The following is a 26,698-nucleotide window of genomic DNA, read 5'->3' as shown; positions in this document are numbered from 1 at the left end:
GTAGAGATTCCAAAGACAAAGAATATTTTAGACCACTTTAATATCTGTATAGAAAACACTGCTCCTTGTGAACCACAAGAAATCAATCTGACAGAGCAGATAGCCCAATATAAAAGGTGGCCCTGATTATCTTGATAAGGCAAAGCCAAGCAGGGTGGTATTTGTAGACCCACAGATTATAATGAAGATGGCAAGATGAACATATTTCCTACCGAGTGCAGTTTTCAGCAATGCCTGCAGTTCATTTGAACTCTGCTGAGTACTCACTGGTTCTTAGAAGTGTGAAGTAGACATGTTTTACTTAAAAACAGGAATGTGGGATTTTTTTTTCCCTATGGGAAAAACACAAGTTCATGTGTCAGAGTCAGCAGTCCATTTGAATCACTTTGTTGCTGAGCTTCTTCTCCATATGTCCCCAGTATCCCTATAGGCAAAAAGAAAAAGACTTGATTCATTGTGCAGAAACAGTGCCTCGACTGATGCCACTGCTCATGCCAAGGAGAATCCTCCTGTGGTTATCCCTGTGCTCCCTGTGGTGTGGACTCTGCCCTAACTGTGTGCTTCACACGGATGCTCTGAACAGAAGTGGCAGGTGGAGAAAATGAGCACATACTCTGTCAGAGGGCATTTGGTTTGGGAGCGAGCAGACGGGGCTTTTTTACCAGCAGAAAGATATGAATATTCACAGCGTGGTTCTTCTGAGGTTAATAAGGACAGGTGAAGAAAGCTAGACTCTAATTCAGGTTTTTTTGATTGACTCTTAATGATGTCTCATGCACTGGCCAGTAGCATCCAATAAATGCCAGACATTTCTGACCTGCCTTCCCTTTCCTGTTAAGCAATTCCAGCCATATAAGAGCAGTAAGATGAGGCAGGCAATGAATTTCCCAGGTGATAATTGTGCCTCTCCAGTGGCTCCAGCAGCACCCCAGCCATAAAGCTGACTCTGTTGCGCAGCCTTTTGGCCACTGTGTGCTGCACTTGAGTACTTATAGGGCAAAATACTGTGCTGGTGGAATGCCTCTGGACTGCAACGCAGAAATGAGAAGTGGATGCTTCAGACTCAGTAGAGCATAATTCTGCTGTAACAAACCTGCACAGAACAGAGCCATGCTGGACATTTATTGAAGAGGTATCTATAAGTTAGAGAAAGAAAACAGAAATATTGTATTTCCAGCTGCATTTCTGGCTGCATGATCTAGAGAATGGAGAGCACAGGGATGCCATTGGGATGCCACTGGGCCTCTGTTCAGTCTGCTGCCAAATTAACATCATGCATTTTCTGTCTGGAATCACCCTCAGAAGACTCTCCCTCAACTGTCTGGAGAGAAGCAGTAACAAAGGTTTTGATGTTTGTGATGTATAAATGAGGACTCCATCATAGTTATCTCGGTGTTATGTGCTAGGCTGTTGGTACAGCCTGCTAAATGAACATCCTAAACTCACCCCACTCTGTAGGAGAGGGAAATCGCATCTTGAGGATCCGGCAGAGAGGGTTTGGAATCAGCCATCCTTCATCAAGGGCAGCCATCCACTCCTTTCACCTGGAGCCTGCTGTGGACACAGAGAACAGCTCTCTTCCATCACAAATTTGCATTGTGACAATTAGCCCTGCTTGACAGGAGCCACCTACGGATACTTTCTTTGTCCTTCAATATTTTTCCTTTGTCCAATATGATTGCAATAAAATACATTCTGGCGGTCTGAGATTCCAAGAAACCAATTTTTCACCTCTCCTACATACGGATTTTCTTTTATTGAGGGCCACTGATGTGAGACAGGTGAAATCATCACTTAAAATGGAATAAAGATAAAAATGACTCTTGCTTTGTAAAAATTCATGTCTGATTGTGCTGTACATGTTAAACCACTGGTACTCACCAAAACTTTTATCCTGATTAAAAGACAAAAAATACTCCAAAATAATCACTGGCTGTCACCTGAAGCATATTTACTGCCTGCAGCATTTATCACATCACCACATTTCAGAACAGGTAAACCTCACAAAAAGCTGAAATATCAGTGTCATTCTTCAGTGTGTTATTATGGTGACCTGAAGAATATGTTAGCAAATTATTTATTTCCCTCAGGATTTTTTTTTTTTTTCTCTTTTATTTTTGGTTACTGGATTTTTTCAGTAGCGTTTATTTACAAAAACTAATTAGAGCTGTTGCTATCGATAGCCTCTAACAGAGCTCTTAAGAGCAAACTGCACAGCAAATTGACATCGTGTCCTTGTTCCATCAAATCCTGCTGAGTGGGTATGATTTACATATTGATTACTTCATCTTCTTGATTGCCCTTTTGCACGAAATATTGGGCTGGGAATGGTGGGGAGCATACTGTGTCCTACGAGAGACATCGGGTTGCTAAACCAAGGTTCTCAGGCTCTGCCCTGGAGCACAGCGTACCAGAGTGGGAAGGGCCTGACCCACAGCACAACAAAGGACCAGAGCTGCTAGTTGGCCTGGTGTCCCATGGCTGGGACTGTGGAGCCATGGTGAAATTGTTCCCTTTGCTTTTCTCCCCAGCTCGTTCGCTACAGCTCTGATGGTGTCCTGCAGCTGGGGCCGCTGGGCTCCACGGCCTTCCTGCCTGACTCCAAATGCCTTGTTGATGATGGGAAGGGCAGGACGCCGACTCTGAAGAAGTGTGAAGATGTCCTGAGACCAGCACAGAGGTTCTGGGATTTTACACAGGTGCGGAAAAGCTCAGAGAGCCACACAGAAGGGAACTGGAGAGAAAGTGACTGGGAGGATGTTTAATGGAGATCAAGAAGGTCTTTAGAGGACTACTCTAGGAATCTCCCTGATGCTTTCTAGGATTTCTCCCCTTTAAACTTTTTATCACTTGAACTACAGACAATGTTCCAGGCTTTTCAGAGTGCTTTCTAGAAATTACAGATCTAGCACTTTTTTCTCCAAGTCTTTCCCACATTTTCTTGTCCCTTCTTCTAACCCTTCTTTCCTTTCTTTCAGAATGGTCCAATCATCAGCAGAGACACTGGCCGTTGTCTAGAAGTGGAAATGTCAAAGGATGCAAATTTTGGGCTCAGATTAGTTGTACAAAGGTGCTCGGGGCAAAAATGGATGATTAGAAACTGGATAAAACACGGCCGACATTGATTGCTGGGGCTGAGAGGCTGCTTCTCCTGCCATTGCCCATTGCTCAGTGTGCCATATCTTGCAAGGCATTTGTCCTAAAGCAAACTAGTTTGAACAGGACTTGGATCTAAACTCCATAGTTGAGTAATCAATGGAGGAAAAAAAAAGAGGAAGAAAAAAAAAAGCAAATACATACATGCTCTCTTTGACTATTTCTTGCTACAGTAGACAACCTGGGAAGCTTAAGAAGAGTTTTCTGTTTATTTGAAAGTCTTGGGAAGATCAGAAGACTCAGAAAAGTGTGTTCCTAAGCTCTCCTAGGAGAATTAATAGACAGATGTTTCTGTGAGTTGAGAGATCCCAATACTGCCTCATAAAGAGAGTTCTCTGATGGGTAGCTTTTTAGCTTTAAGTTATTGACTGGTGCACAGATCCTATGGTGAATAATCATGTGCCTTTTTTATTGTACTTCGTATACGAGAGGACTGGAAAAATCCTACCTTTTCAGCATGTCTGGCTCATTGTACTGAAACGAAGACCTGTAAATAACACTGGTAAACATGATACAATATATGAGAAATTTCAAGGTTGATTGTTTAGGAGTCTCTATCTCTAGAAAGAGACTATTCTGCATATGTTTACAGGTGGTTCTCAACCTTCAAGCTGCTAAAAGGCAGCATTTTAGAGACCTCTTCCATAGACACAGATAAACGTTGAATAGGTAAAATAACCACGTTCCATTGTATTGCCACGTTTTACATTTCTTGACTGTAAAGGAGTCACAATATAGCACTTGCATATTTAACTCTTTAGAGGCAGTAAATGTATGGGTGGATATGGAGAGGCCTCTGCTGGCCTTCAAGCCCCAAGTACAGGTTCAAGGCTCCCATCCTGCAGGGCTGTGCCTGCAGGTACACTTGGTGTTGTTCCAGCGGCCGCCTGGAAGCCGGAGGCAGGGAACACTGGATGCTCGTTACTTCTGCAAATAAGGTGACTTAGTTGCCAACTGTGGAATTCAGCAATTTGAAGCTTCCATTTTGTTGCCCATCTTGTGAAAATGTCAAATGTGAGCAAACATGCTTTGTGAGCACTGACAAATTTCCTGAACAAACCAACAAAGGCTTTTCAGTATTTGAAAACAAACACAAACCTAGTGCTACGAGAAGAAGTTCGAGCAGGCGTGAACTAGGCAGCTTATATGAGAAACGTTACTCTGAAATATAGATATTTTACTGTATTTGACCTGGTGACAGCGTATCTGTGAACCTGCATTTAATAATGTATCCAATGGCTCATGCAGTGTCTGTGCAGGGGCAGCCATAGCAATGGCAGAGCCTTGCCCAAGAGGCGGTCGGAGCCGATGACCACAGCCACGGTCAGCAGGCTTTGGGTGCGGGTCCACGACAGACGGCTTTTCACTGCAGTAAATTCAGTCACACTGAATGACAGAGACAGCATCTTAACTTTGTTGTTTAATATTTTATAGTACTTTTAAAAAAGGTTTTGTTTTGTTTTACTGAGCTAGGAAAATAGGTAATTGCAGACACTGCAGTACCATAAATCTTGGTGATCTGTTTCTTGAAGAGCTTTTGCCGTTCCTATTTCAAGGCATGCTGAACAAAATAAATTGGAAACAAAGTTAATTTTTCAAGGGCATGGTATGTAATAAAATATTTACTTTTAACATGCAAATTCCATCAGTTGTTGTCAACTCTTGGTTGGCATCCAGAGAGCACATCACCATATTTTGCCCCATTTTATTTTTGCAATTGTGTGTACAATATGTAATACAAAGTCTGGATTTTTTTTTTTTTTTAATTTTTTTTTTTGGTGGCTAATAGCTAATCTTTATTTATGTCACATGCACCAGGTTATGCATGAATATATACAAAAGAATAATTATGGCTGAGGTTCTAATATAAAAATGGTTTAAATTCTGCGTTTATGGTTACTTGACCTCTAGAACAGCGTGCAGGGAGGGGTAACATCTTGAATTAATCAAGCATTACGTTAAAATCATGGATGGGCTCAGTACTCAATCCTTCTTGCAGGGCTGAAACAGAGGTAGGAAGATTCAGGCTAAATATAGACTGGGAGCAGTTGCCCTGCGTTTAACCTCATTATGTTAATCTACCAGGCAATTAAAAAAGCCAGTCACCATCTACAAGGCAGGTGTTGAATTCTTGGTATAGAACTTCTATTTGTAAGTGACTTCTGATCTTCTCTCAGATACAATTTAAAAGGGGAAAACCGTATGGAAGTTTTATTCCTTCTTTTGTTTATTCTAACAGAGTGTTGTGGCATGGCTGAGGGAGGCAGGAAGACAGAAGGGAAAGTTACTTTTACCTGGTGAGTTCTGGGGGGAGTAAAGTGGCAAGTTGTTCACGCCTTGTGTAGTCTTTCAGTTAAACACAGCTAACTGTGAAGGAGCCACAAAGGTGAAAATAGTTATATGTGTGCATACAGTGTGGCAGCTCGATGCCTCACTCCTAGGAATGTAAAGTTACTGCACCCAGCAGAAGCAAATATGCTACATGTTGGTTGTGTTTTTTTCTTGACAAATGGTCAATCTAGACTTGATCCTTGGTTAGCAATAGGGCAGCAAGCTTTTCAACCCTTTGCACAGGAAAAAGGAGAAATACCAAATCTGCTCCCCTGAAAAATAATGCTGTATTTGCTGTTTAGAAGCTTTGAAGCTGAGAAGACCAGATAGATGTGCTTTTACTGTCAAAGATTTTAAGCAAAAATTATTACCCTTCATTATCACACCACCATAACGAACATGAATTGGCTGTCCTGGGAATTACATGGCTGCACTTTTTTGGTGCTCAGTGCAAAGCATTAGAACGTGGCCACGTGGTCTAACCAAGGGTCAGTCCTGGCAAGCCTTGAGTGCGGAGGTCACGCATCACTGGAAGCCTGCAAGAACCAGGCTTTCGGTATGAGAAAGAATGCAGCTTTCTGTGATAGTTAAATGGCTCTGAGATTTATGGAATAATATAAAAGAATTCAAATAACTTAAAGGTAAGGTTGGTTTTCTCTGTGATTGTCAGGGTGTTTTTTTTAAGACTTAATGAAACAATTTCTTATATTTAAGAAATACGTCTGTTGTGTTCTTTTTCCTTTGGTCTTTATCTGTCTGAACCACTGCTTTGACTGTGGTATTAACATGGTAAATCTGCATGTGAGAGAGTCTTAAATATTCTCTCATAAAAGGAGACAATAATAAAAAAGGCTTGAGTATTATCTGTTTTAACCAAAGTCTATGGGTCTCTTGTCAGTATTTCACCCGTAGTGTAATCCAAAGTCCTGCTTCATGTTGTTTCAAATGCTCAGTCATGTTTCCTGCAGTGCAGATAATCTCAAAAGTATTTAATGCCTTGTAGAGGAAATTCAGATAAGAAGAGTATTTTTTGTTTAAGAGATTTTGGAGTTAAACACTATCTCCTGGGACAGAGGAATAGAAGGCAAGGAGCACCAGTCTGAGTATGCTCCTATCGTAGGCAAGCATGACAAAAAATACTTCTGTAAGCATGTCAAGATCCTTTTAAAACGAGTTTGAGTCCTGTATGGGAAAAAAAACCTTTCAGAATTCTCTCCTTTGAGAGCTATAAACTGTCTTTCAAGCTGAATTTGTTCTTGGCTGGAGTGAAGCCATTTGTTCCTCAGCCAGACTTGTTAACCAGCTTTATCAGCTTAGTGGTTCTGAGGCATGGTCACCTCCAGTGGAAAGGAGCTGAGAGAAGGAAGAAAGTTTTTTAAAGGTGTCATTGAAGGATTTGATTGATTGCACTGGAATTAATAAATGTTGTACTCCTCCATGAGGCATGAGAACTCTTCAGGAGCGTCCCGCATCCCAAAACTAAAAGCTGGTTCCACAGACAGAATACAAAAACTGAGGCAGTTCTTCACTCTGAAAGCGTCGAACCATCTATCTCAGTTTAATGATTTGGAGCTTGACATGTCTGAACATCAAGCCCTCCTTGTCCTTTGGAAACTGCTCAGATCTCTTTTCATCAGCCTGCTCCTTTATAAAAACAGTTTCAGTAGATGAGAACCTCAAGTGCTGTGTGACAAGGGTTGTAATCCATCTGACATAGGACAGCCGAAATTTTAAATGCTTAGGCCACGTCTAATAAGCATTAGTGGAATAGCACAAGTCCTAATCTGTTCTCCAGATCAATTACACGTTCCTTCAATATCCATCATTTAGTTGAATCCATTCATTAGCACCCATACCAAAGCACCATATAGCCCGTTTGGGGACAAAATGAGTTCCACTGTAAGAACTTCAACAAAAATTGTGGTGCAGGGAGAGGTTGGTCTGTTGTTATTCAGGTAGGACACAAATAGCTCTGGGTTGTTTTGTGGTTTTGTTTGCTTCTTTGTTTTTTTGTTTGTTAGGCAAAAGCCCTTGTGAGGAAGAACAACTGTCAGAATTCCCTCAGTTGAAAACGGTTCTATTTTTGACTGAAGTTCCATTTTTGACTGCTGCTATTTTGACTAACTGCTACTTAGCACTGACACAGTCAGTCCTGAGGTCATGCTACAGATAAAAGATGGCATTGCAAATTGGAGGAACTAGCTAACAAGACGGATAGAAAGCATGGGAGGATCATGTCTTCACACATCTCTAAATGTGGATTCACAAAAATAAACCTAGTGTTATGTTCTCTCAGGATGGAACCACAAACTTTATATAGTTTTGAATTCCTTCATTAAGAATACCTGTTCAAGAGGCCAGATCTCACTTTACAGACTTTTTTTCTTTCTGATGATGTTAGTGGACTTAGTGTGGCAGCCGTAATCATTGGGTACATGGAAAAATGGATTGATTGGTGACAATCTACTGAAGCATTCATAGCATGCATTACCAATGCGGTAACACAGATATTCATCAACCCCCAGTGCACTGACTGTTTTCTCCTGGAGATGGGGTCTGCTTACTTAGTGAAATAAGGGAACTCAAGGAATCTCTACTGCAACGCTACAGCTAATAAGTCTCAGTGAATCTGGCACAAAGCACACCAATATTTACACCTCTAGACTCACGTAATTAATTAGCTTCAGGTTCTCTCTTAACAGTCTCCCATCTCTGGCAACCGTTGAAAATACCTTGTCCTTCTGAGTGCCTGGAGTACTTACACCATGTGAAGATTTTAGCTGTCTCTGCAGTGCAACAGCCTTAGATAAAAGATGTACGATGACTTCTCAATGCATTGTAACTGATATTAGAATGGTTTCACAAAATATATTGACTTATTTAAAAATACTACTAATATGTAACTAAAGATGTTGTCCTCATGGATTACCCTAAGCAAAAACAATGTTTTTTCTTTGCCCCAAAATATCTACTCATAAATATCCCAGTGAAGCAATACCTGCCAACCTGATTTCAAAGAACAGAGTTTCTGAATCACGATTGTGCTTCAGAGACGTGAAGAAGCACTTCTACATTTCACAGAGCTGCAGTTTTCTCTTGGCCATCAAAAAGTATTGCCCAGTTTTAAACTCATTGTAATAAGTTTAATTAAAAAAAAAAATAATAATGCACCAACCAGAAGGCAAGTTGTGACTGCAAATAATTTTTCATTATGTGGCACATCATCAAATCAATTTGTATTTACACTTGAAAAGTTAATAAATTACTATGCATTTTGCTGCTGGCAGGAGCATTTTTTATTAGTGTACATCTGGACACCTCATTCTAAAATTCAAAGCTGTCACATCAAAAAAAACTAGGAAAGCAAATACTCTACGTACATTTTAAAGTGTAAATTGTATGTAATGTGTTCTGAAAGGCAGTCAGGCCGTGTTTGAGATGAGCACAGCACACTGTGCAGCAGATTGCAGACTTTGAAAGGAGATGAGCTCTGTGCATGTCAGAGAAGATGCATCACGCCCTCATCAGAGACTCGGCCCTGAAAGTGCACATCCAAAAGTAGACTGATAAAATAACAGTACAGACTGAGAGCTGCTAGACCTCAGGGGTGGTTTGTCATGCAGTCGTGGTACAAAGACACACTTGTGCACATTATACTTGCAGGTACTGATCCACATGCTATTACAAGTTGTGTTCACATGCAGTCCCTTGTAACCAGTAAGTGCTCCACAACAAGCATTCAAACACAAAAGAAAAGTATCTCCATTAAAAAATTCTGATCTCCCAACCAATGTTCCTGAAATCATTGAACCATGGGCAAAAATAAGGTACAGAATCACAGAGAGGAAGCTTGTGATGGAAGTGTTCTCATGCAAGAAATTTTATATTGGAGCTATGTTCTGAATATTCAAATCTGTACAAGCACATCAATCTGTCACTGATGCATTACTGTTCTAAAGAACACTCCTGTAACCAACAAAATGAAAGGATTAACAGTTCCCAACTTGCCTATGTTGGTACAGGACAGAAGGACAGATCCCACACCCTGTGGTTTGACCTGTATCAGTCCAGAGGCTAAACTTGCAGATGACATAAAATGTCATTACTGCAGTAAATGGAAGTTCTGGGAAGTACAGTAATTTACAGGTCTGGTCAGTTTGTGATTGGTAATATTGTTATTGACTTGATTCTTTTCTGCTTCCCAAGTCACTTTCATCTTCCCAAAGGCAGCAGAAAGGGAATATGAAGTGCTAGTGCAATGCCATCATGCTTCTACCAGCAGCCTACGCAGTCCAGTACATCATCTCTGAAAACTGTCAATAACTGATGTTTAGAAGAACGAAAATGCAGAACAATGATCATGTATATTCCCCTCATTTCAGAAGGCAGAGAATTCCCAAGCTAGAGTCTATACACACCAACACTGCCTTTACGTAACTAATCCACTTATATCTCTAGATATCAAAACATCCTGTTGTAAAAAATAGCACAATTGCTGCGTGAGTCACTATCTCTACTTTTAAATCTACTTGTCAGTTCATTCCAGAGGATGCCCTGTGGTTCTCTTACAGTTAAAAACTGTGAATAATTGCTGCCAACTCTTCTTCTCACCTCTTCTTAGTTTGACCCCTGTCATCCCTTCTCAAACATATTTTAGAACTGATCAAATGTCACACTTATTTTGTATTACTGGCAAATAACTTCATAAAAGTGTAAGCACATGCTCTGTGTCATATATTGGACTGGGTGATAACACAGTGAGAACAGATTGGGTTCCTGAGCTGTTCAGCTGTATAAAACATACATTACTGTTTTTAACATTGATTTTGGAGCTCAGCCAGGCTGCTTCTGCCCTGCTAGCATGTATGCACAAAGTTTGCAATTTGTGATCAAGGAGCACAGAGCGTCTGTGAAAGCATCTAACACCTTTCATTCTGCTAGAGGCAGGAGAAAGACTTCCACACCTGGTCCCAAGGCCCACCCATGGGCTATGGCTGTGTCACCAAGCTGGGGACTGACTTCAGTGTCTCCCACTGTCATTCATGTCTCCTTTCAATTGAACTACCTTGGTGAGATCTGAGTGCAACAGGCTTTCTCCTTCCTGGTTTCTAAGAGGATAGTGACTTCACAAGTCAAAGAGCAGCTGCTAAGTGCTTCCCTGCTTTATCCATAGGAAATGAGGTTGGATGTAATCTTCAGGTGGGCAACAACAAAATCAGCCTCTGACGAATGCACTGATGCCAGTTTATTATTAAAATCTAATCCAGCATTTCTTGGAAGGAAAAATGTTGTCTTTAAAAGGTACCATATGCTTATTAGAAAGAGTGTTCTGTGAATAATAGCCAGCAAAATTAGGTTCATGAAAACATTTTGTTAGCAGTTCTGCATACAACAACATTTCACTATAGAAGTTATCAGAAGTCTCAGATTATTCACTGCGAAGGCAGTGTCTCCTCTATCTTTTTTAAATCAATAATTTGTTGTAAACCAAGCATGAATCACACACATGTGTCTATAACTGAGCACTAAGTAGCAGAGAGAAGGGTTTTTCAGCTTACATGTTGCTTGGCAAGTTTTTTGTTTTGTCTATCTGTTGATCAAGTAATACAGCCCATCACCTGTATCAGGCAGGCTTTGCACCCTGACTGGTCAGCTGGAACTTAAAGAAGACAAGAAGGACTGACATGATTTCCTCTCCATAATAGTAAGTAAAAAACAAACAAATACATTTTTATGCTAGAACATAAGAAAGATTCAAAACCTGTGAAAAAATCCCAAAACTTATTTCAGTGCCAGCAAACAAAACAGCCCTTTTCATGAAAATTCCGTGCAACTTTGTCACAGGCCATATTCTCTTCTTATTATAAGCTCGTCATCACTGTTTAACCAGTCTCTAGCTTTCGCTTTATGCTGTTCTCACTTTTTTCTATCATCTTATTTCCTTAATGTAATTGTGTAGGCTTTTTGCAGGAGGTAATAATACAGATGACTTGCACTGAGGAAAAGGGCCCTTTGATTAAAAGAAGTAATTCTGGTGTGTGAAGATTTTATTTGAGAAAAGCCAAACAAAAGCCTAAATTGGCCCTTACGTTGCTACTAAAGGAGGCTGCACCAGTGGGACTTCTCAGGTGAGGCCAATTGGCAGAAAGTACTCAAGGAAAAGTTCTTAATTTAGTTCCATAACTCCCAATGACAACACTAAGAAGATGAGGGAAGGACAGTGCACCCTGGGATTTCCTCGAACTGGAGAAGTGGATATTAAACATAAGAGACTGAGCTGAACTGTTCAACCTAGAAAGCATGATGCAATACACAGCAGTTCAACCAGAGAGCAGGACCTGGGTTCTTCACGTGAATAATTGAGTTTTAATAAAGAGACTTCGATCAGGATTCAGGAAAGATTTCTCTGCTTTTGCAGTTTATTGCAGTGAAATCTGTCCAATCAATTGACAGAGCTCCAAAACACACATGGGTTGGTGCTCTGGTAAGCTTGCAGTGAAGCATTTGCCAAAAGCTGTTGAAATTCTCAACGTGCTTCAAGCGTTGGCATTCTGTGCAGAAAATGGTGCCACCTATCAGTGAGAAGGAGGAACCTGAACAGCAAAATGATTTGTTTGAACTGAAGAAACTGCTATTTTCATTGCAAGGGTGATGGTTTTCTACTAATGAGCAATTAGCGAGATGTTTGGCTTGTTCAGAATGGTTTTGGGAAAATGAGGTTCTGACCTGGCTGGCCACTTCCAGGCTGCATGAGGGGGACTTGGCCAGACAAACACTGGATGTTCTCCTCTTGCAGACCGTAAGGGTAGAGTTCTGAGGAAAGTCTGCTGCCAGGGAGCAAAATGCCCGTCAGCCAGGTAAGCTGAGGTCCAAATCACCAAAGGTTAGTAGCTTTTTTTTTTTAAATCTGAATCTGAAGAGATTTTGATTGAAATATACATGTATCTCTTTTTATATGGTATAGGTCATTCTGAGATGCTCTCCAGAGCAGAATGTAGGCTTGTAAGTGATTCATTTCTCCATCCCTGTAAGCATTCAGCTTTTACAGCTTCTTACCTCTATCTAAGTCCACTGGAGAAAGTCTGTCTTAAAGAAGTCTTTATGCACCAAGATTTCTGTCTTACGGAAAGAAGCATACAAGGGCTGAATTTCCCCAAGCTATATTCTGTACTGTATGGACCATTAATTAAGAGACCTTTCAAAAAAATCCTCCTTCTTTTATTCCTGTGCTTGTGAAATCTGATTCCAGGTTAAGATTCTGATTTACTCCATGTGTATATATCAGAGATCTCATGATCTCATAGAACTTCTGTGTAGCAAAAGTATGCAGCAACCAAACAGAAAAAGAGCATCAGCACCATCATAAAAGTGAAGAAAAAAAAAAAAAAAAAGAGAAGAAAAGTGAAGAGTGAGTGGATTCTAAGCCAATTTTAACATGTTTGTATGGTTTGCACCTCCACCATCCTTCCGTCCCTTCCACAACATGAGGATCTTGCAGCCAGAACTCAGTTCTGTTGCAGTGATGTTTTGTTGTGCCATGGTAAAGTACACAGAAAAGCTTTGCCAAAATGTCTGTTACACGGAAGCAATAAAGTAACTCAACTCTCAGTTGTGGAACCCAGGCTTACAGGAGAGCATGAAGGACTCCCTTTGTAGCTCATGGACTGGGAAACGCAGGATGCTGTTCTCTGTAGGATATGCAATCTGAAACAATTTTATCGGAACTGCTAGGCAGAAATCTTAGTAAGTTGGAATTAAACATCTTGGTGTTTCTATCTTGGAGGCAAAAAAAAAAAAAAAAAAGTGCATTTAAAAAATCACCATATGCACAGTAAGTGGCAGTTAGTAATTAAATTCTCACAGCATCTTTTCACAGTGCCAGGCAGAGCATATTGGCTTAGCGTGGCCTGGTTGTCGACTCTGAACCAAAATGATTTCTAACAGCAATCAAATACATTTTGAGACATGCTCATAAAAACGCTAGCTCAGAGGCTCAAAGCAATAATGATTCATGTATTAGCAAATGAACCTGTCCTCTGCAAGCTAGCCCTGAAATGTAATAAGGGATCCAAAGCAAAAAGGAAGTGTATTTATTAAGATGCTGAGAGGTAATATTTTATAATGGAAGTTTTGGGTGACATCTCATCAGTGGAGTAGCTCTGGATTGAGGTGTGGGATTGGTCTCTGGAAGCCCTGTTCCATCATGGATGCCTCTATCAAATCTGTATCCATTGGGGGATGCAGGTAATGCAATGGCCAACAGCATCCCCATCACTGGGCAGCACCAGGAGAAGTTCTTCAGTCAGTGTTCAAAAGAGAAATCATGCTCTACCTTATCCCACTGGTTTTAATTCTTTTCTGGAAGCCATTCAGCTAACCAGCATTTAGCAAATGGAGGGACGAAGGGAGCAGAGCTCAGCTCCAGGCATTACAGAGCTGTGAGCTTTCCATGCACGAGGCACAAAAGCCGCTGATCTCCTGGTGAGGCGCAGCTGTGGCTGCACCACGCCCTGCAGCTGCCGCCATTTGCCAACCAATTGCTCTCAGCTGGGCTGCAGGGCAGGTTGAAGCACCAGAGCACGCCTTGCAGGGAGCGCTCTGTAGCTCAAAAGCGTTGAGAGCTCTTCCCTCGCTATGGCGGCGTTCTCTGAGCACGTAGCGAGGCACCGCGCTGGCTCCATCCCACCAAAGGTAAGCTGCCGGCAGCGAGGCGTACGGGATGGGCTGCGGTGCTGTGGCGGCCGCCATCTTGTAGTGCTGCCACCTCGTGGGGAGCGCGGGTGCAGATGCTGAAGAAGCTTCTGGAAGGAGGGTGAGGAGGACTAGCAGGAAGGAGGCATCTCCAAGGAGCTGGGTGGAGAAACGCGTGCAGCCCGGAGGGAGTGGGTTCTGTCTTTCTGAATGGTACCCCGAGGAAAACCTGGCTTTATCACTGTGTGCTTTGGAGGGCCTGAGAAACTGCAGCCCTTTTCAGGTAGCAGGTCTTCAATGCTGCTTTTAAGGGTTGTGGGGTAGGAGATAGAAAACTTGGGTGTGCTCCTTTGTTTTTTGCTGCATTTCGCTGTAATGTGTGTGCTGGAGCAGTCTTTATGCACTTTCTGCACTTAATTCACTTTCCTAACATACGTAGATGTATTTGTTTGCCTCTCTGCAGCCTGCTCGTGTCTTTTATGCTGGGTCCTACTCACCCCCTGTGGTACCACGTGTGTTCTCCCAGGTGCTTTTGATGCAGGGCAGTATTGAGTCAAAACTTAAGGAAAAATAATATTTTTCTTCCCCAAAAAGGAGCACAAAAAAAAAAAAAAAAGCATTTGTGGTGCTTTCAAGCCGGGAGGCAGTTAATAGGGCTGGCAGAGCCTGCAGTTCTCTCATGTGCAACAATGCTGTGAGATCTGTGGTGGAGATGGGATCAGGATGAGGGGCAGCTCTCAGAACAGGCTGTCATGCCTCGAAAACCTCAAATTATGTACTAATTATCCACCTACACTGCCAGAGTATAAATAACCAATGACTTCAGCTTGCTGAGCTGAGGATAGTTCCTGCTGTAACAAGTCTGTAGGCTGTGTGGGGTTTGTTGGTTTTTTCCCAATGTGCTGGAGGTGCCATGATCAGCAATGAATTTGTATATGTGGTGTATGTGCTGTTTTTTAGCAGTAAAAATGGTTAGTAAAAATGATGTAAAGGCAGTTCTCTATGAAATTGAGTCAGTGCTTAGTGTTTTCCTTACTGCAGTTGGTTCCTTAATTGTTCTACTTGCTTGTTCTGTAGTGTTGCATTTAGTTGTGGGAGGGAGAAACAGATTCAGAGGAGCAGCCTTTGTCCTCACCTTGTCCTTGCAAACCAAGGAAAGTGCTGACAAGAAGGCCCTTCCTGAGTCAGGGCATTAGAGGTGTTGCTCAGAGCTGTAAATTTCCAGGGCTGTCATCAGAGGATACCAAACCAGAGTATGCTTATGTATGGAAGCAAAAAATAATGCTAGAAAGGGTTTGAACGTGGATTGAGACTGCTGTAGAGCAAGGAACTGTGAAATAATCAATCCAGATGTTTTGACTGCTGAAAGCTTGCTTTCTGGAGGAGAGGTTTTGACCCAGTATCTTTCAAGTATGCTCAGTTTTTACTGTGCTTGACACTGGCATCTCTCATAGCCTTAGCTTTACTTCACAGTGATACCGGTTAAGAAAAAATAAATCTCCCTTGTTGAAGCTAGGGAGACTTCTTACGGCTATTGCAATTTTTAATAGTCACTTTATTTTCTATAAAAATATTCTATGGCAAAAAATGTTAAAAAATTGTATGGTTTGCAAACATGGTAATGTTATCATTTGTAATCACAATTTTCCATCAAATGAATGCAGTGCTCAGTGCCTAGAAAATAGTGAAATATGTTGCAAAGTGGCTGCCACGCTTCGAGTGAGAATAGGAAGCAGTGCAGCTCGGATTCAATGCCAAGTTGTTCCTGCTGTATTAATAAACCCCTCCTGCTCCCCTGCCTAACCCTGAAGCAGATCTCATTAGCTGGCACCTTTCACCAGATGAAGACAGAGGTTAAATCCCAGAACAGATGTGTGGGCCCACATGAAATTAATTCTGACCCTTCGCAGTCTGAGCTCTGTCCTTGGGGGCTGGGGGAGGGGAACAGCAGCTTTGTCCCCTTGTTCCCAAGGACTAGAAGCGAGCTCTGGGTACTGATTCAGCAGTCTCTCCTGGTGAGGTTAGCATGGTGGCAGAGTTTCATAATCAACTCTGATTGCATGCTCAGTCTGAGCTTGGGAGCTCTTCTAATTTTTTTAATGATGTCTTCCTGTTTATAAATACACTCCAGGTGCCATAATGCTGTAGAATACTAATTCACTTGCATTATTTATTGCTTTCCTTCTCTGAGACTGGAAACCTAAGTTGGAAGTGGAGGGTCCAAAGATGGTTTTAATTAGATAATTTAGATATCTTTGATTTCCCCCTTTAAGGTAGAACTTAAAGTGGGAGGTGGATGGGTGGGTCTGTATGGCCCACCCAGCTCTATCAGTATGCCCCCTCTTCTGGAGGCATTTAAAATGAGAGTTTGTGTACTTGTTTCTTTTTGTAAGTAAGTGTAGTAGAAATGCTGGGTCACAGCCTGAAGCAGTGATGGAGCACCTGGTGGGAAGGCAGGGCCAACCCAGGGGAGCTCAGGTGCAGGCAGTGTACCTCAGTGATTGGATGGGGTGGAGCCAGAATCCTCCCCAGACCTCATTTAAGGGTTGGCAGTGGAGGTGAGGGTATCTTGCTGGAGATCCCTGCATGCCTGAGGCTTTCTGAAGGTAAGCAGCTTTTTGCCTTCATTTTTATGTCCACAGCTGCTTCATTTGGGCTTGCCCTGATTTGCAGCAGCTGAAGACTTTGCCACCCCACTATTATCACTGTACTTTCCATCGTATCATAGTGTTATAGTAGGAAAAAGTAGCTTTTCCTTTTTAAATGTTCCATGTTCGTTTTGCTGAGGTTTGATGCTGGGCTGTTGGTGGGATTGAAGTGTGGCAGTGTAAAGCAAAACTACCATGTTCTACCGAATATTACTGGGCAAGTATTGTTATAGTTTAGGTGTTTGGATTCTCTTAATAGTATTCAGTGTTTTAATTGCTGTTATTTTTTTAATGCTATTGTTATTTTCTCCTAACTATTCAGTCTTAACAGTGAAACTTTGTGCTCTGCTCTTGCTTGGGAGTAAATAGCATCTGTTGGGATGGAGGGGGAGGGGGTTGGTTCAGACCTTGGAAGCAGGGCAACAGGAACAGCTGGCTCTGAGTGCTGGCTGTGCCCACAGGGTGAGCTTTGTGTGTGCTTCGTGTGTTTGGAGTCCTGGACTTGTGCTGTAAAGTATTGGGAAAAATGGCCCATGTGGGAGAACACTGACTGTTTGCCCTTCATTGGTAAACACTGCATGACTATCTGCTTGTTCTTTGAATTAAAGGAACAATCCAAAATCTATTTTGGTTTTCTCTATCATGTGCCAGTATGACAGAGCTCCTTCCTAGACTTCATATAAAGCAGAATCCAAAGAGGTTTCTTCTGTGCAGTGGATGACAAAAACCAGAGTAATATCTTCTGCAGAAAGTCTCTTGTGTTAAGCTGTTGTAGACACAGTTATGATTTTCCTTTTAATTAGGTAGCTGAGATGCTTTCAAAGCCATTTATGCAGACAGAATTGTATACCTTGCACATCTTCCTTCTTACCATTAAGATCACCTGGCCAACTCCTGAAAGATGTGAGCTATGATGACTTAGAAATATTTGTTTTGCCCATTTGTGAGCCAAGCTGCAAGCTCCTCACCTACAGACTCTCTTTGGAGCTTTTCAGAAATATATTGGCAGAGCAGAAGCAATGCTCAGCCTGCCAAACCTTGGTCTTAGCTGCAAGCTGTTTATTTTTTTTTTTCCTTTAGAGGAGCCCTGATGATCTCCGTGAGCAAAGTCAATGCAATTAAATGTGGGTTGTTTATTTTTTTTCCCCTAGAGTATAGGCAGTCTGGTTAGTTGTGAACATGGTGTGCACATTGCTGTGCCCTTGCCCTTCTGCTCGTGTTTCAACAGAGCTGGCTGCTTCTTCCCCACAGAGAAGTGATGCATCAGAAGTGAACGATGAAACGCTGCACAAATGTTAAGTGCTGTGGAAAAGGTGTTGGTTGATGGGAGGCTGCTGGATCATGGGGAGGGGATGCTGTTTGTGGTTGTGTATGGAGGTAGCTATTGACCCAGACCCCAGGTACTGTGTGGTGATCTGCTTGCAGTGATCTGAAGGATGAGACCTGATTTATTTCTTGCAAATCAGCCAGAGGAGAGAGGAGCCCAAAATGTATGTGATGCTTCAGTCTTCCATTATGCAGCTCATTGCAGCAGAATTCTGTTAAAACAGAAATATTCAGAATCTGTTTCCTCAGTGTTACAAACTGGTTGCTTTGGTGGTACTGACTTATTGCCACTGTTACTGCAGTCCCTTTCTCATGGCACAGAGCAGCTGGCTGAGGTGAAGCATGCATTGAATTGGAGTAGCTGATGCATTTTATGGGGCTACCCACTATATTCTAATTTCATGTCTACTCATCAGCTTTTTTTTTTTTCCTCTGGTGACATCAGACTGGGACTTGCTTTCCTGGATCCAGTCTGAGTTCCTCTACTGGGAGAAAAACTGGTAGCATAAGCACAACTTCTGGAAGAAATTCACTGCTCACTTGAGTGAGGCTTGGAATGTCTCTTGTAAGGTCTGAACTTTGTTACACAGTTCTGTGTTAATGATTACCTCTGTAATTGCTGAACTCTGAAGTTGTGACTGAAGGAATTTGAGTATTTTTGACTTTTTTGGGGGGTGCTTCATATGTTTTGTGCCATTTTCTTTGCATTGTGATGTCCAGTGAATAAGTGGATAAATCTGGCTCAGGAAATGCTCGAGGCAGGACTCTGGCCAAGAAGCTCAATTCACCACTAAATGGTCTTGAGGAAGGAAATTGGATTTAATTTAAATTAACATGCCCAGTGCCTATCACACAGCATCTTGCCAAAGTTCAGAGTGACCGCTTGGTAGACGAGGTGTCTGATAGAAGACCTGAGTGTTAACTGAGGATTTTCCTGTAACCCCAAAGCATTCAGAATACTGGTGCATGAATACACCTGTGGAAGGGTTCTGCATTGAGGAGAGCAGAGTGCTGGAGCTTGCCATCACCTGTAGCAATAGCTGGCCAAGCTCCAAGCTGTCTATTTACTGGTTGGTTAGCTTTATTTACTGCTTCCATCAACAGAGCATTTACAGCCCCTGGTTTGTTTCTTTGCTCTGATTGCTGTAAGTAAATGGTGATGATTTCTCTGGTTGCAGTGGTGAGATGCTCAGGTCCCAGACCCACACCTATGCTGCACAGATAGCAGTGTCTGGGCCTGGTCCTTCCCCAAGACCACAGCATGTTGGACTGCCAGCATGCACGTTTCTGTAGCAGTGCACCAGGAGCAGTCTGCCAGCGTTGAATTGCCTGCTGCATTTGCAGTGCTGAACAGCAAGAAACATTTATAGTTAATAATTGCATTTTATTATAAGGCTAGCAGTTACGGACTGTTTCTCCAGTACTGCCAAAGCTGGCCCATCTAATGAGAATGTATTGCCATGGCAACCAATGGCATTAGTATTTTTTATAAGAAGTAATTAAACTCTCCAAGTCAATTTGCCCTTACTTGTCAGATTAGGAAATAGAATGCTGTTTATTGCTTTCTGCTGAAGCTTTGCGGTAGTTGGAGGGCCAGCAGGACTGGAGCTGTGGAGGAGATAACAAGGCTGCAAGCCCTTTATTTTATGAATTATTCTCTTTCAAACATGTGACAAGTGTGGGAAGGCTCTGTGATGGCTTGGGAGTGCTCCCATTCCAGGGGGATCCATAGGATGCCTGCTGGGTGGGGACGTGTGGTTAAATATAGAGGCTTTGCTTTGTGAATATACAAAAATAGACAAAAGATCAACTTGCTGTTGAGACGTATGCGTGAACATGATATGGAAAAACAACATCTGTCAGAAATATAAGTAGAACGAGACAGATATCTCTGTTTTGCTGCTGCCAGATCTGTTTATCAGCCCTCATATGCTGCAGGAGGTGAAGTCTGTTTCTAAGACATGCCTAAGAATTTCCCAGAGGGAAGGGAGAACCATGGCCAGCTCTGGTGACAGACAGGGCTCTGAAAAGTATCCAGCTCGCTTTGTTTGCTCCAACGTGGCTGTTCGGGTTGTTCTGTACTCAGGGTGAGCTTGGAGGGTGCCTGGAACAAATGGGCCAGCCATGCAGCAGGAAGGGACAGGGCAGCCCATTTCGTGCCACCTTTGTTTTTTGCTTGAATGTCCTGAAGTGCTGTTACTTATACCTGTCAAACAAATCTTAGAACTGCAGCTGTCAGCAATCACATCCTGAGAGGTTTAGTTTGGCTGCCCTCCTCTTGTGCCCTGTAACTCAAAGAGACTCAGTCTCTAGCGGAAAAGGAGGAAGAAGCACCTTAAGTGTTTCCACTTCTAGCTGTGGAAGGGCTCTGTCTGATCAGCAGAGATGAAAGCAACCATCCCAGAAGGTGTTCAAAGTGCCCCTTGCTTTTTGCTACTTTGTTGAACTAGTACGAAAGGGGTATTTGATACTTTGGATAAGGGAATACTTACACAAAGAGCTTTGTTTGGTGGCTGGCACTGGAAACAAATTTTGTTTCAGGTTTGCCTGTCTGCCAGGTTGCAGTTTTGAGCACCAAAATGGAGTTGGAGCAAGACTGGACAAAGGGATCTGGCAAACATTCTTGTATATCCCCAGACTATTAACATGAGAGAAGATAAAAGAATAAAGCAATGGTAGCAGCTGCAGATATAAAATTATGCAAATATGACAGCAATGGGGAAAATCCTAAGAAATCTATTGCATCTGTGCTCATGGTGTCAGGACAGCACAGATAGCTGCTAGGAAGTTACAGAGCATCAACTCAGTACTTTTATGCAAAGGCTGTGGTAATGAAAGCCCCTCTTGCCAGAGAGTGATTTATTTATTTTTGTAAGATAAGCACAAAGGAGAGTTTGGAGTATTTTTATTTTAATTATTTTTTATTTTTTTCTAAGGACAATAAATTGGAGTGAGATGTTAGAAATGATCGCTGCCTAGAATAGTTTGCGTTAAATCAGCACAGGTGGAGAGGGGCAGGTTTGGGGCGGAATACATCAGGATTGAGTTTTGGCTCCTGGAATCACCGCTCAGTAGGGTCACTCCTTCCACTCAGTTCCCTTTTCCCTGCCTCCTCCGTGCAGTAACTCCTGCAGATAGAGCTCCAATTAATAAAGCGTACCTTTATGTATGCATTATCATAATACAAGGGCTCAAGGGGCGAACAATCCCTTCATGCCTGAGCAAATTTAAAACTCATGATCCTCCTGGGATGCTTGCTGGGAAATGAAGAAAGGGCATTGGAACACTTCTGCTGAATGATGACTATCCTTTGCAAAGTGCTGTGAAGCTTGTTAGGGTCTGAGCGTTTATGGGAACCTTTCTGCTATTAGATCTTGTGAAATGACTGTAATTTAAAATGCTGGCTCTCTTAAATGGGAGATCTGCATTATGCTTTAAATCATTCTCTTGGATGAGCCTGGGAAAAATTATAAATGTGATCACTGCAATAAGAGCAAACAACCAGAAATATTTAAATTTGCCAGTATCTTTAAATGCAAAGTACTGCTAGTGTGAGGTTTGAGTGCACAAGTATGTGCTCCTCTGCTTGCTCTGTGGGACACAGCTGCTGGCTGACTATTGCTGTTAGGAGGGAGTAATCCTCCCTTTGTGGTGGTTGGGTTGTCTCATGTGCATACAAGGCTTGGGCACATCCCAGCTCATGCTGTACAGCTTGTATAGACAGGCAGCTGCCCCAGAAACTGTTAAAATCTGAGGTGTAATGACAGTCAGTTAAAGAGATGAGGATGAGGGGGAAGTCAGTGGTCCAGTAATGTGCTAATGGCAGAGTTCTAATTAGTGATCAAAACACTCCAACTTCCTATATCCATTGCCAAGTGCTCTTCAGTGTGCCAGAAGGGAGAACTGTATGCCAGGATTTCACAATAACTTAATGGCATTGGAGGGTTTTTATGAGAGCATCTACTGCACGTGCACGTGTAATGCAAGTTGTTGTCCATTAGCCAGATTTAGTAGTGCTTTGCAGAAATAAGACTTTATTAATAATCACTTATTAATTCTTATTAACTTGATTCAGTTATTAATAATCGGGGACAAGTGACAGGATGCTCCCTTTCAATAAGTAAGTTCTTACAGCTTGGCCTTCTGAATGGAGGCTGTAGTGACTTCCAACTGCTGGAAGCGGTGCAGAGGGTCTGGGGGTGGTCAGTGCAGTGTGAGATGCTTACACACAGTGCTCAGTGCCCGACTGCCAGGAAGGTGTGTAGTGCCAAAAAAAAAAGACAACAGACTTGGAATCCAGTGCACTGAATGCCTGATAGTAATGTTTGATACAAATCCTTGGTGTGATCAAGGCCTCAGCTCCATGTTGGGGGTCATGTATCGAGTGAGCAGCCCGCCATGGTTTGTGTTCCAATTTTCATTTGTAGTGTTTCATCCAGTCTTGCATGAGCTTATTTGTAAAGAGCCCAACTGAGTGTGGGGGTGTTGTGGTTTTACAGCTTGACTTCGTGTAAGGTTTGTCTCCCTTCCCAGTACCTAAACGTTCTTGGAAAGACATAGTTGTTTCGTAGTGACTTTGTACACATATTTATTTTTACCAACGTGAGAGATAAGCTCCCATAGGGACCAATCTAATTAAGCTGACAATCTTGCTAAGTCATGTAGTTACTAGCTAGTAGATAAATAAAATGAACTCGGAGTTATTTGTTATTTGTTCTCAGTCTTTAATCACCCAGTAGTAATTTCATAATTGAATTAAAGTACTTAACCATTCTAATGCAAATTGACTGGCTTACAGTTCTTCCCTGAGTAAATTGTTGCAAATCTGGTACCCATGGTATCAACCTTACTCTCTTACAGTTAATTTATCTTCATTGTTGAGCTGCTTTTCCTTTATTGCAGAAGAAAATGTCTGGTTGTTGGCTTGTTGGTTATTTTTTGGTTGGCTGTTGTTTTTCCTGTTAGAAGTTGGAAATGCTTGAGACAAGAGGAGCCAGAAAGGAAGCAGGTGACAGAAGCAGCCTGGTTTCTGTTCCTTCTGTAATAACATGCAAACAAGTGAATGGTAGACACAAATTAGATTGCTAGAATGTGAAGAGGCAAAATGAGTCCTTATCAGAGTGCAGTAAGAATTCCTCTTTCATGGTTAAAAAGAATACAAAAGCTTGCCTATACAGAGAATTGTCCTCATGAGGAAGGTGTTTTAATTGGAGAATCTGCTTGTGGTTTAAGAGAATCTTTTAGCAAATTTGTGTGCCACTTAAAAGTTTATTTGACTATGAAAATAATTACTAGGAAGGATGTACCAAAGACAGTGTGTGGATCTGTCTAACTGCACATTGCAGAGACTCTTGAGTTTAGAAGGCAGGAAGGCAGGAGTTAAATTCAGACAGAAGATGGCCTTCCTTGCTGGTTAGCACAAGGTAACTGGACGTGCTACAAGTACTGGGGCTTTGAGAGTCAAGAGGTGGAAATGTAGCTTCCATAATTGTCTTCAATCAGCATTTTGTGAACAGGTGCCCTTACTGTACAGGAGGAGGTGGTGAGGGGACAGAGCTTTTGCTGCTGCATAGCTTATAGCGTTTCTGAGAGCTTGTTTGCACAGAAGCCTTCGGGAATCATAGCAAAAGGTAATTTATTTTTGTTTAGCTCATTATACTTAACTCTCTTCTCCTAGAAATGAAATAAATGCAAGTAAAATAAAGTACTTAGAAGCCTTCCTTTTTTTTTTTTTTTTTTTTTTTAGTTGTTTTGAGGGACCTTTATCAGAGGCTGGGCTATAGTTCTGGGCTGTAGGTTGGTGTAATTAGAAGAGGACAGTCAGAAATGAACTTCCACAGAAATTAAGCAGAAATTATTCTAATTCTAAAACAGTAGTCAAATCTCAGAGAGGAGAAGATAGATTGTCTTCCTTCTTTTGTCCTGTAAGATTTGCCTGCTGAACAACTTGGCCCAGGAGACTGTGAGCTGTAAGCATGAACATACTGGGGGGCTGATGGGGGCAGGCCGCTGGTGTGAGGCTGTATTGGGATTCTTTAGGTCCTGTGTTAGGTTGGCTCAGAATCTTCTCTTGTTCCTGCTCTTTCTTTGGTGACTGGATTTGTAAGCAGCTCTTCCCTACCAGGAAAGCCATGTAATCACTCAGTTACGCTTATCTGTACTAAGACTGCAGTGGCTGATCCCAATAGATGCTTGGAATGAGATTTGGGGCTCTTTAGCAGCATCTAGAGTACCCTTACTACTTAAACTTTTGGAGTTATAGCATGTTAGGTTCTGGCCAGGCACAGTTGGAGCTCAGAGCACATAAGGGCTTACTTGAAAGAATTTTAGTCAAGGTTAGAAATTAAGGTTACTGTCAAAGGCAGCTAATTGAATTGCAGGGCATGCTTCCCATTTAAGAAGCATCAGACATGCAGATCCTCCCACGTTTATGCTTGCCACGTACTAACAATTAAAGCTTCTACCTGAAAACACCAGATAATTGTATTCATCTAAAGGGTGGAGAGGGGAAATCTTTCTTTTTGTGATATACTGGAGAGAAAATGATGGCCGGTACCTGATTGGGGTAACAGATGCACGGGAGCTGTAAAACGCAGCTTCTGTTTTGTCTGGACATTCTGAATGAAAGGTTTGATTTGGAAACATTACGAATCTGACTGGACTTTAACTCTCGCTAACCTCTGGCTCCTCGACTTTCTACTAATGAGGTGCTATTTATCAAACTACTCAGCTGTAGTTTTTTGGGTTTTTTTGGAATGGTTCTGCTGGTAATGTGATTATTTGATTCTGAGGCTGTCACCTTTACAGTCTCTGTTCCTTGGAGTTATCTTCTCTCTAGTCAGTTGCTTTCACTCCACGGTTAAAAGTAATTTCTATCGTGACAGTGGGTATATGTGGTTTAGCCTGGAATGTGCTGGACAACAATTTCTTGAGCATATGTTCTTTTCTATCATATGAGAATGAAACATTTTGCATATTTAATGTTCCTGTGATCTTTGAGGGCTGGTCTCTTCCTGAATATTTTAGTGTTTTGTTGTGACCTTACCTGAGTGTAGCAACAACTTAGAGATCAAGCTGATGGCAAGTGGGGGTTAAGTATTGCCAGCTATTAAATACTTTCTGCTATTGCTTCAGCCTATCTACCATGTGTAGAGATGTGCAGGACGTATTAGCAAACTTGCTGATCCCCAGTTCTTCTGTTAGGAAGAACCTGCAATAGTAGCATAGATTTGTACATGACAGGGGAGGTTGCTGGAAGAGATCAGAGAAGTCTCAATATTTCTAGTGAGGAAAGAAAAGCACCAACAAAAATAAATGACTCATCTCTTATCGCAAACTGTCATTGGCCATGGGTTTCATTTCTGTGGTCAACCTGTGCTGATAAATCTCTGTCCTCATCCATGCACATGAACTTCTAGAGTGGAGGGTCTTGGTTTCTTCAAGTACTGCAGCCCATTCTGCAGTCAGTATCTCACCAGTGTTTTTCAAGTTTTGTCATTCATGTAGACTTAATAATAATAATAAAAACATATTGTGATTGGGTCAGAGTGATTTGGGAAGCTGCTGTCTCTGTTTTTCTCTCTCAGCTGAAGATTATGGATGGCTGTATGGTTGTTCCCCTTTATATTTAACTAGGTTACTTTTGGTCTCTGCAGCTAATCAGTAACATTTCACTTCAGTGATCTCATCTTCTCTGTGAAGTGGAGCTGTTGGCAGTCTTCACAGCTACTGGCACAGTTGGCATCTTGTGAGACATCTCTGCCAGTATAAAAGACAAGCTGCTGGGTTTTGGAGCAGTCTGGGAGGGAGGTGGGTATGCAAACTGAACTTGGAGTTGACGCCTTTTCTGCATTGTCTGTAGGGAGAAATCAGCATTCAAGAACAGCAGAGATTTCAGACTAGTTGTACAGGAAATGCATTTTTGTTGCAAGTCTTAGCATCCTTTTCCTAATTGTCTTCACACTTTACTTTCCTCAGTAATAATAGGTGGAGATGTTAATGATGATATCATGTGCTATTTGTGACTGTGACTTAGTGTAATTGAGAATAATGATAACATAATAATGATAACGGCCTCGTACTGCAGCTCTGATGTCTCTAGGCAATGGAAGTAGGATGGTAATTCCTTGTCAGTTAATTGAAAAAATAATTTTGCTTGGGATCTACAAAGGGAGGGAAAGGAAGGAAGGAAAACGGTTACAGTCTGAAAAATCGGGCACAATATGTTTAGGATGTGCCAAATATGTTCTGGGGACTGTAAAAAATAAATAAATAAAAAATTGTATTTAATGAACATTAGTGTGATCTATACAAACAGATGTTCTCCCTCAATGAGTCATTAATTAAAGATAAAGATGAGTTGAAATGAAGACTGAAAAACCTGCTGCTTTTGGAGTCTTTTAGGGGTAGAGCTGATTTATTGAATCTTGCCTTGGAATGCAAGTTCTAATGAAGATGAACCTTGAAATCGGGCAAGTAAATGTATTGTTCTATGGCCTAGCACAATATGTTCTATTTACATCATGTTGGAAGTTAAGCTTGGTATG

The 26,698-nt window shown here is 41.8% G+C and overlaps 1 protein-coding gene across 10 annotated transcripts in view; it reads left to right on the top strand.

Moving 5' to 3' along the window:
- Positions 1 to 9,594, top strand: part of GALNT9 (polypeptide N-acetylgalactosaminyltransferase 9) — a 189,019-nt gene extending 179,425 nt beyond the window's left edge. For 5 of the 10 annotated variants that reach the window (XM_048964547.1, XM_048964552.1, XM_048964549.1 and 2 more), the window contains 2 exons: positions 2,532 to 2,699; positions 2,979 to 9,593. In XM_048964547.1, the coding sequence (XP_048820504.1) occupies positions 2,532 to 2,699; positions 2,979 to 3,125 (315 nt within the window). In that variant the 3' untranslated portion in view covers positions 3,126 to 9,593. Of the gene's footprint in view, positions 1 to 2,531; positions 2,700 to 2,978 lie in introns of all 10 variants that reach the window. The other 5 variants (XM_048964550.1, XM_048964554.1, XM_048964553.1 and 2 more) reach the window with 2 other exon arrangements.
- The last annotated feature ends 17,104 nt before the right edge of the window (positions 9,595 to 26,698 follow it).

The sequence above is a fragment of the Lagopus muta genome, chromosome 17 (genome assembly GCF_023343835.1).
Source record: "Lagopus muta isolate bLagMut1 chromosome 17, bLagMut1 primary, whole genome shotgun sequence".
NCBI lineage: Eukaryota > Metazoa > Chordata > Aves > Galliformes > Phasianidae > Lagopus > Lagopus muta.
The sequence above is the reverse complement of the archived record's forward strand: the minus strand, read 5'-3'. Positions and strand labels throughout refer to the sequence as shown.